Source organism: Etheostoma cragini, chromosome 16 (assembly GCF_013103735.1).
Source record: "Etheostoma cragini isolate CJK2018 chromosome 16, CSU_Ecrag_1.0, whole genome shotgun sequence".
Lineage (NCBI taxonomy): Eukaryota > Metazoa > Chordata > Actinopteri > Perciformes > Percidae > Etheostoma > Etheostoma cragini.
Genome location: NC_048422.1, coordinates 5,877,214 through 5,888,107, shown reverse-complemented (window position 1 = coordinate 5,888,107; position 10,894 = coordinate 5,877,214). Strand labels below are relative to the sequence as shown.

The 10,894-nt window shown below is 39.1% G+C and overlaps 1 protein-coding gene across 2 annotated transcripts in view; it reads right to left on the bottom strand.

Annotated features, from left to right (window-relative positions):
- Positions 1–944: 944 nt before the first annotated feature.
- Positions 945–10,894, bottom strand: part of si:ch211-196i2.1 (collagen alpha-1(I) chain) — a 117,185-nt gene continuing 107,235 nt past the window's right edge. For both annotated transcript variants that reach the window (XM_034895444.1, XM_034895445.1), the window contains 11 exons: positions 10,405–10,458; positions 9,531–9,584; positions 9,357–9,410; positions 8,722–8,739; positions 8,363–8,416; positions 7,550–7,612; positions 7,224–7,389; positions 5,836–5,945; positions 4,677–4,757; positions 4,131–4,313; positions 945–1,692 (listed from right to left, as the gene is read on the bottom strand). In XM_034895444.1, coding sequence (XP_034751335.1) covers positions 1,543–1,692; positions 4,131–4,313; positions 4,677–4,757; positions 5,836–5,945; positions 7,224–7,389; positions 7,550–7,612; positions 8,363–8,416; positions 8,722–8,739; positions 9,357–9,410; positions 9,531–9,584; positions 10,405–10,458 — 987 coding nt within the window. In that variant the 3' untranslated portion in view covers positions 945–1,542. The remainder of the gene's footprint in view (positions 1,693–4,130; positions 4,314–4,676; positions 4,758–5,835; positions 5,946–7,223; positions 7,390–7,549; positions 7,613–8,362; positions 8,417–8,721; positions 8,740–9,356; positions 9,411–9,530; positions 9,585–10,404; positions 10,459–10,894) is intronic.

Below are 10,894 nucleotides of genomic sequence, written 5' to 3'. Positions count from 1 at the left end.
GAGGTGCGTGGCAGAATGAGATCTAATGAAAATGTAGTGAAGTCTTGTACTCAGTCATCACAAAATGTATTGTTTCTATCACAGACCTTCAGGGAAATTGGGGGAAACGGAAGCCTGATAATCACACTGGACTAACATTTTGTGTCACTTAATTTTTTTTTCTTACATTGTGTTTGTTAGGTGATTTTTGTTAGACAATATTTACCCCCCATTTTTTCCTAATCTCCAATCTTTGTGATGGGTTGATGCAGCCTGTGGTTGCTTAGTAAACAGGCGTATGTGTAATATTATCATTTAAAGCCTACGACTGTACTATTTTTGGAAAAATGTGAAAAGAGTTCAACATTTATTAAGGTTTTGCTTGTGTTGTCAACAAATCTCATGAAAAAAGCAAAACCAACAAAGATTTTGCTACTCTGACTGAATCACTGAATTACCCGGGCACTGTGGTTTTAGCCAACATTATTCAGGACCAACAGGAGTAAACTGTGCACTTGTAGGGGACTATTTTCAGCAGCGGCTTGTTGCACATTGGGTGCTCTAGTGAGTATTTCTGGAAGCGGGAAAGTGTGTGTGTGGTATTCTACAGTGTCTGTGTATATGGTAATGAAGGAACAGGTCACTCAGTGCAACAGAGTTCCTCACTCATGTGATTTAATAGCTTTGGAACAACAACGGAGCTCTCCGGCACCGAGGAAAAAGATATACAATATGAGGTTTTAGATAGCACAATAGTTTTAGACACACAATACTTGTTGGTTGAACTGATTCAGTGTTGATTTTGGTCTTCTCATGGATTTATCTTTTAACATTGCCCAAGTCTTGTTTCATTGAACTAAACTACAAAACTGACCAACATATTGTCCTTTGGCAACAGCAGCTTCAGTGCCCATGTGTATATCATGAATGTATCATACCTGAGACATAAAACCCATACAATAACATGAAAGCACCTAGACAATGTGACTGTCCACTTCTATTGTTTTTAGGATTAAAGAAATGGTCTGTCATATAAAAACGTAATCGGCACCATGAGAAAAGTGACACCCACATCTGAGGTCACTTACAGTACTAAGGTAGTGGACAGAGAGTCAGAGATTACTGACCTGGTCCCATTCGGCCAATGGAACCACAGTTGCTGTGTCCCCATGCAGGACACATTGTTAAGAGGTCAGCTAGGACAGTCTGGCATTTATATAGACAATGGGCAGGCTATGACAGAAGCCCAAAATACATAACTAAAATACAACATGTGTATAAAAAGACGAAAAAAAACATACATTTTTAAATTATTCAATACAAGATAAACGTCTCTGTAAACAAATTTGACTTCTCTGTGAAAAAAAGCCTGGGTACGCTTGTGTCCTCCCAAATTCATGAATACGGAGTCATTCAGCTTGAGAGATTGAATCCCCTGAAAACGAGAGAGAAAAAGAAAGTGACATCTTCTGTTCCAGTTGTCCTCTAGGGGCCCATGAAATGACCAGAGGTTTGTCTCCTGGACCTGTGAGTCTTCTGGGACAGCACAGGTTTCTAGCACGTCTAGCTGAAACACACAGGTCCAATGGTGAAGCCAAACTGGTGGGTGAAGTTCCCACCTCCCATTAGTGCTACGTCTCTCAGGGGAAGCAGGTGGAGGTCCTCAAACTCAAACACAGATTCCCGAGGTCCAGAAATCATCTCCTCTCCAGGCTGACACACAGGAAACAGAATATTTTTTTATTTTACATTTAATTGCCATGACTCATCACTTTCTTGTATGTGACAGACATCTATGGTATAACACAATAGAACAACAGAAGTATTAGAAATGGAAGAAGCTCACTTTCATTACTAAGATTAGCTTGGAAAAGTGGAATAAGATAAATCCTATCCACATAGTACTTTTATGGCTTGATGTACGTTAGTTTGACCTCCCACATAATCTATCACACACACACACACACACACACACACACACACACACACACACACACACACACACACACACACACACACACACACACACACACACACACACACACACACACACACACACACACACACACACACACACACGCCATTTTCCTTTCTTTTTTTGTTATTAAATAATATAAAACTGTAAAAAGGAACTGAAATAGCATGGGGGAAAAACATAACTTGCGACTGGATTTGAAAGCACTACTATATTAATAAAGTGTAAAAAAAAAAGCTTTTCAAGGTGAATTTTGTGTGTGATTAGTGTTTGTTAAAGGAACACGGATTTTGCCCACAAGAGCCAACGCCCGAGCTGCGGTTGAAAAATAGAAAATTTTAGCTCCTAAGCCATTTCCTAACTACTTTTACTTAACCCCAATGGTAAACATCTTCTCAATGGGACAGGTGGGAAGGAAAATACACCTGCAGTGCAAGGAGAATCCAATTTACACTGGGCTGCGTAATCAAGCAATGGCGGATGTTATTGTCGAGGGTCTGCTGGTGAAACTACGCTGCTCCGTGGTGGACAACAGAAAGGCATCTGGATACTTTTCCCCATGCGTTTCAGCCACTGCATGTCATTTCGTAATTATAGCGCTGAAGGCGTTTTGTATAGGTGTTTTGCAAATAAAGTTTATTATCATTACTGTTTGCTCACACACACCCTCCTTCCCACTCATTTTTATCCACATGCATCCCAATTAGGAATATTGTATGGTAATAATTGTTACATGTATGCAAGGAACGCAGAACGTGTAAGGCCTACGAGTCTACTGTACATGTTCTGTTGTAAGGATTAGTCGGTTGCAGGTGGGTGTAAGAAATACATTATTATTATTATTATTATTATTATTATTATTTTATTATTAAGGACAATATTCTCTTTACCATAAACACAGCAGAGCTGTCCGCTATAATGTGTGCATTTACGCACGCAAACAGCCGTCAGCAGTGTCACTCCTTTGATCATTTCAGAAGCTAAAAGTACTGTGATAGTTTCTCTGTCAATTTAATAACTAAAGTTTTAAATGTTTAAATATCACATGATATAAGCTACAGTAGCATTACTGCGCGTATGGAAGCCTTTACTGAAAGCATTCTCTCATCATTACATTAAGAAAACACTGATAAGTCACTACATGTATGCAAGCATACAATGAATGCTTCATTTAAAAAGCAATAGCCTGCCCTACAGAGACTGTAGAAAGGGTGAAAATAACTTCTTTGGGTTGGTGTGGGAGGGGGATATCAGATAATTGATTTGAATGCTGCCAGAGCCGATCCGTGCATTCTCACATAACATTCCTTAACATAATAATGTAGTCATATCTGTAGTGACTTTCAACAGAACACATATATTGAAATTAGCCAGGCGGCAAACAGGTTTTAGACGCTGCTCTGGGCTATAAAGAAACCTCTGTCCGGTGCGCTGTGTAACTTTGGATTCAGCGATCCATTCATCACAGTTCTGTCAACACATGCTCACTGTTATTTTACACGTCGGAAAGGTGAATAAGTTCTCATATTACCTGTTTTCAGACAGTGCCGTAAAGCACATTATTATTATTATTAGATGTGTTGAAATGTGCATTATCTCCTTTCCTTTGGTAAAGTATAGCCTACGCTAAAGGAGGTAACAAAGGAAACATTGAAGCACCTTTCGCTTAGACAACTCAAAGGGCTCTTATCATGGCAGCCACTTAACTACTTACAGATCATTTCACTCAGTTAGGAACCTTCCTGTGCTAATTTGAGAATTTGACCGCAGCCCCCATGTTCTAAATTGAAGTAAAAGCATTCATGTTTCCGTTCAGCTAAGTTTTAATTTCTTTAAAAAGTAAAAATTCTGATTTATCAATTTGAAAAGTGAAAAATAAATTAAGGTAATAAGGATGCAATAGAAAGTACAATTATGTAAAGCAAGTACAAGTAGAATAGTGTGCAGTATGATTTTGCAGTGCAACTGAAGGTGGACACAGGGTTTAGATTGTATGGAGAAGTTAAAACATGAATGCTTTTAGTCCTATTTAGAACATGGGGTGGTGGTGCACTTCCACCTCATGTAGCTGAAATGAGTATGGGTACAGCAACAAACACTTGATTAATCCTGGCAAAAAAGCAGCATGACCTGTACTTCCTCGTAACAAGGGACATTCAGAAAACTTCCTACATACCACACAGTCTTTAAGTGCTCCGAGGTAACTTTGCTTCTTTGAGTCAGTGAGAAATTTGACTTCTCTGTCTGCCTGGCCCAGTCGGTGTCCTGGCTGGCACGAGTGGGTCACATTCTGGACCGCAGTGCTACTGTGCAACCTCAGAAAACGCATCTGGACCACATCAGCACCTGGATAGTGAAACTGGGGAGGAAGGTATAAGAATGTCATACATTAAAAATGTCAGCTGATATGAAACAACAGCAACAATATTAAAGGTAAAAACAAAGACTATGGGAAAAATGGACCAAATGCCTGGACAAATTCTTGTGAAAATTTTTGACAGTATATCCTGTTGTTTTGTTTGTAATGTGTAACGTGAATGGTGTCAATGTTTTGTATTTTTTGCGGTACATTTGGCGTGAATTCACACACACTGCGGTGGTCTTCAATTTTTACTGCCCCAAAGTGTCCAATAACACCAATAACCACTATTCTGATTAATATACTAATCTGTCATTAGAGATTTAGGGTGAATGTTTAGTTCTGGTTGTTCCCTTCACTCACCTGAAACCCCTGCTCCAGCTTGCTAAGCCACTGGAAGGACCAGTCTTCAGAAAAATCTTCCATCCAGGCTTTCATGGGCAACTGCAGGCAGACAAAAGAAAGCACACATTTGCCAGTCTGAGTGCAAGTCCTGCTTTCATATAATTGACTTGTGGAGATCAATGGTGTTCAGACAGCTGTTGATGAACTCTGCATTAGCATGCAGCTCAAGTATGATCTAGAGGTGAAGCGGCTACCTCTGTGTGCGAGGCATTCACTTTACGCTACCAGATTCATTTTATTCTTTGGTTGAGTCTGTCAATTTCTTATGAAGTATCCATTGTGTTAGAGTAGAGAGAGAGAGTGGTGTGTTTTGTCTTTTTAGATCGACCACAGTACAGAAAAAGACAATAGTTATGAGAATAATAATAACCTGATGTCCTCTGATGTCCTTTGGATGAATGTAGTGTCTCATTTAGCCACCCATTCCCACCGTGAGGTTACACTTTTGAATACTGTCTCCCTTTAGGCACTGCTATACCTCAATGTATTAAAAATGGCTAATGTTAACAGCAAAGGTCATCATTTTTACCTGTAGTGGTTGTTCTTTTGTACTGATAGATATATGTGTGTATATATATATATATATATATATATATATATATATACATACACACACACACACCATTTTACATTTACTCCACTTGTCCTGGCCAATATGACAGCCCAATTATGTTAAAGTCAGACCTAAACAGTAAAGTCATAAAGTTAGTAACCTGACTGAGCAATAGGAGTTACACAGCACTATCTACAGGTATCTTAGGTTTGCTAACATTAGCCACCATAAGCTACCGTTCATACCAGAGTATTGGGCTGTAGCAGCGAAACCCCCGGGTGTATCAAATTGAGCAATATGGTTAGATTTAATAGGTTTGTTTTAAACATGAAAGAGACTAAATCACAATAGGAAATAGAAAGGGAGAAGAAAAAAATATATATTTGTTGTATATACTATGTATGTAGGTTGTTTGTACAGTTATGCTCTGGTAATGGTATTATGGTGACTAAATCTTTTTTTTGGTAAATCCTTAAAGTCCTGAAAATGTAGGGTGGAAGAATTAGTGTGTGTGTGTGTGTGCATGCAATTTCCTGTAGCCCTTCTCGGGTGATGTCTTCATACCTGCGAGTGTCGAGGATGAAGGCAGGTCTGTTTTGACGTGGAAGAGAAGCTGCAGTAGGCCAGCAGAGCGTCTGCTGGGCTGCCGTGGTTGGGGTCAATGTAATACATTCCTGCAGAGAAAGGTTAGTGAGAGTTCAATGACATCTGCAGGGATGGAATTGTTGGGTCATGCTTACAGACAGCCCCAGCAAAACCCCTTCAACATACTGGACCAAAGACATACAGGAACACGGAAATATGATCTCAGGTAGTTTGGATCCTTCACCTATGAAATTTATTGAGAATCAGAAGCATTAGGTACAAATCTGTGAAAAATATTGTTCTGTATTAGGAGCCTAATATGTTTGGTTTTTTACAATTACTTTTTCCTTTCTCTGTCTTTGATCATTATTTTCTCCCACATGTGATAAATAAACAAATCAATAATGATTCATGAAAAATAGATAGGAATTCTATCAAAATGTGTTGTATGTGTCTGATGTCACAAAAGTATTACCATTTACATTTTTTTACTTTTATAACTAACAAGTAGACAAAAATACAACAAAATATTGATATTTTCATTCATCCATATGATTAAAGATGCTGCCGAGAATAAAAAAGCATCTTGTGTTAGTGGCTGCTGTTCAGGACAGAGAGATGTGACACCAGCTCTTGGGTACTGTTTGCAAAGTGGCAGTAAGGATGTAACAATAACATTTCTCTTGAGTAGTCACACAAAATTCACTTTAAACTAGAAAAGGCAATGTTTACTTAAGGCATTCAAAATGTGCTTATTGTTTTAAAAAATCCAGTTCCATCTTTTAACAAAAGTGATTTCTCAACTCTCTGCAGCCAGAAAAAAACTGCCCCATGTACATTCATATATTTTCTTCCAGTGGCCAGTAACACAATGCTAAATGTTGTTTTCAAATCAACTCTGAACTGTGTTGAAACACATCAACACTAAGCTGGGAGGACATTTTGAGGTACTGTACTATAACACACACACACACACACACACACACACAGAAAATGTGCATGATCGCACTTCAGTGATACCTCTGAAGTGTGATTATGCACATTTTCTGTTTAATGTTTATATTCATAATTTATAGACATGCGTACCTTTCAAGTTATTTATGTACATTTTTTAAATACTTATAAATACTAAATATATTTTCTCTCCAATCCCAAAAAATTCTCAAACTGAGTGATTTAGTATTTGACAGCTAGAATTATAAATGTTACCGGATCAATTTGTTTTGTTGGATTTTAGAAAAGCTCACGTGGAGACTAATGTGCACATGTAGGAAAAAGGACAGTGTCCAGAACTGGAGACAGCTCGACCATTCTGAAAGAATTCTGTGTGGATTTACTGGTGCTATTTGACTGTTTGGGGAACTGACCGCTGCTGTATTCGGGGTGACAGAGCCAGAGCTCCAGGCAGGTGGTGGCAGGGTGCTCCTTGCTGCCATCAGGAGGATCCAGCAGCAGCTGAAGCTCCTGCTGCAGAGAATCTAGCACAGTCTGGACCACATGGTAGTTGGGCTTATCGGACAAATATATCAGGTCCTAGACATGCAGAGAGAATATAAAAATGAAAACATACGCACAGATGGTCTATTGCACTGTAGTCAAGACATGTTTCAAATGTTCAATGATAAAGACTTTTGCATTTTGAACCCCTTGCTCAAAATAATTTAATTGAACCATGAAGACATGAATCACTTGCCTTGAGTTGGCTCAATGTCATGTTTAGTGACTGTCCTGGGGGTCCAGGAAGCCCAGGTGGACCCTAAAACACAAGGAAAATGCATACATTGGGTATTATGATCAACACTACAAAAATATTAACATAAGAATACAGATATGAAAACCTTTTGTTATCCAAAAGAGATAGAAATCTATTATAAAGAAATGTCTCATGACAATGCTATTAAAATAAATGTTTGGTATACACTGTCAATTAAAAAACCTTAGATTCATGGAACTGAGTGATGAGCAAATGAAATAAAAACCTGTTGCACATCCTAAGATCCTTTAAAATGATGAGTGTCCCTACTTTAGCCGACGGCCCATGTCACCTGAACGTTACGCTAACATTAGCTAAAACCCAGGCAAGTTATCAACTAAGCAAACTGTTAGAGAAGTAAGAAGTTTGCACCATCTCATATCTAAATAAACTGATTTTTAAGCATTGTCAATGTAATGTAAACATGTTTGTAATGTACACACTTTGATTGTGACTTTTGAAAGAGCTTCATATTAATATGATAAGCAAATGTTTTTTTCAATTCAAACTTGAACTCAGTGTTTTTGATCCTTTGTGGTAAACTTTTTTTAAAGATTATTTTCGGGGCTGTTTTTTCCCTTTATTTGATAGTGACAGTGAATAGACAGGAAAGGTGGGAGAGAGATAGGGGATGACACGCAGTAAAGGGCCGCAGGTCGGATTCAAACCCAGGCCGCTGCAAGGCCTCCGACTACATGGGGCGCACGCTCTTACTGGGTGAGCTAGAGGTCGCCCCTTCTATGGTAAACTTACTGGGAGCCCCCTCCTGCCAGGCAGACCAGGGAAACCTTGGTAGCCTTTCAAACCCTGTGGGGAAAATAAAATGTAATCAGCACAAAATGCGATTCTGCCCTATTCGGTACGACAATACCACACCGTTAACTATGAAACACATTAATATGGAAATCAAGACTGCTGCAAAATCTCATTACATTCAAACGGCAACTCCTAAGTGTGACAGCTTTATGATTATATGTGCCATCAACGTAAACCACAGCAAAACTAGCGTTAACAATCCTCCAGGGCAGTCAGCGCTGCACATCAACGCTGAGTAAGATCTGCAGGGACTTTGATCTGACAGGACAAGAGTGCACGTGATGATGATATCATACCTTTAATCCAAACAAACCCTGCAACAGAGGAGAAGAAGAAAATGGCATCAGAATAATTTTTCCACTGTGAAGTGCAGTTATGGAGAAAGAGCTCACGAGTGCCTTTATCTAATGTATAGAGAACCTATCAGCTACGGCTTCCGAAGTCCATAGATTTGTTTGCCCCTAAGACACAGAGGGCTGAACACAATCAGAGTGTGCTGCTGAACTGTGCAGCTGAAGAAATGATTAGTTGGCTGACAGATAACAATCTGCACCAGTTCTTATAAAACAATCCCATTTCCATCACATGCTCCACTTCTGTACTCAGACACAATCTTGACTCTTGCTTGAATTCAAAATTATGAAATGTCTAAGACAAAAAAAGTAAAAATGCATAGCCTGAATAAACTTTGGGTATCAAATTTTAAATACAGTTGCAAAGATCTTTCCACAAAAGAAAGCAACAACATAAACAGCATACAAGCCAAACTGAAAAACCAAATACTAGTTATAACGATATAACAGCCAGCAACAACAAAAAACACAGTGCATAAAACATATATCATCTGTAATGTGGACGTTTGTGAGAATGCATTTTGCAAAGTGAATTAAAAGATTTAAAATGCGATGTTGAATCCTGACATGAAACTTACAGGCAGCCCTGGCATCCCTGGTGCACCCCTCGGTCCTGGTAGACCGATATTGCCCTAAAACACAGAGAGAGAGGAGAGAAAGAGGGGAACACACAATTGTCAAAGTTGGACATAATAAAAAACTTCAAAAAAAAGAGGGAACACAAGATAAATTATGATCCTAATTTTGTGTACCTGCTCTCCCTTCAAGCCCGGTGGACCAGGCAATCCAACAGGACCCCGAATACCCTGATGAAAGAATACAAAAAAGTGAATAAATATCCATTATAGCAATAAACATTTTTTTTTTTTTTTGGCATTTTAGGCCTTTATTTTTATAGGACAGCTGAAGATGTGAAAGGGGGGAGAGAGGGGGAATGACATGCAGAAATAGACACACAAATCCACAATTTATATTTGGGGTCATGCAGATGATTGATTGGGTATCACCACAGCAGAAACACTGTCGCACTCATTCCAGTTTTGAAACAGCAACGTCTAATGGAGAAACTTCATCAGTCACTTACTTACTAAGTGACAGATTTTTGCGTTTAAAGGACTGGCCCCTGCTATGCTGCAGTCCAGCCAGATCACTATTCATGCCAGTAAAATAGCAGGTGCCAGCCAGTTCTCCCCATCAGATTGAGTTAGATTGATGTAAAAAACACTTTCATCACACAGGACCTTCATATCCCCTCTCTGACTCATTCTCACTGCCCCATTCCCACGACACTTACTGAACTCTATGGATCTGTGTGAAATTACAGCCTAGATGTCCCGTTGTCCAGGAGACAGATAATATAAACATGCAGTGCATGCATGTTGCAAATAGTTTTACTAAGGCTTAAAATGTAAGTAAATAAGAATTGGATTGCTATTCTAAATCTAAGGGCCTGGTTACTCTACTTGTAATAATCTACTTGTGTTACGTAAGTATACATACTCTTTAAAAAGGCACCAGTATCAGAGCAGTCCTCCTCCCAAACGTTTGAGCTACACCTACAGACAGTTACCACCCAAACATGCAACCATAATGTTTTTCTCCTTATTAAATTTGGACTGTTCCTACCTTCATGCTATCAGCTCCAGGCTGTCCAGGTAGTCCCATGTCTCCCTTCTCCCCCTGAGGACACAGACGACACAGTCATGCCTCCAGCTTTGCTCAGACAGTACAATGGAAAGCTAAGCACTTGGAGCCCGAACTAAGCCCAGTGGGCCAAAGCAGTTCATGAGCCTGAACAACAGCTCAGTATTAACGTTATTTTTTTATTTCAGTTGCTTTCACTCCCATTCACGTTGCTATGACGATCCACATGTACATCAGTTACATTCAGCTGTGTGCCAATTTCATGTGGGGAAAGAGAATGTAAAGTATCCACCATTGCTTTGAGTTGATAACTGTTTTATTTATTGGGTATGACTCTGCGGTAAATTACGGCCTTCCTCGTTTTTTTGTTAAACTTTAAAAAAACATTCTCCACATATATACATATATATATACAGTGGGTACGGAAAGTATTCAGACCCCTTTAAATTTTTCACTCTTTGTTTCATTGCAG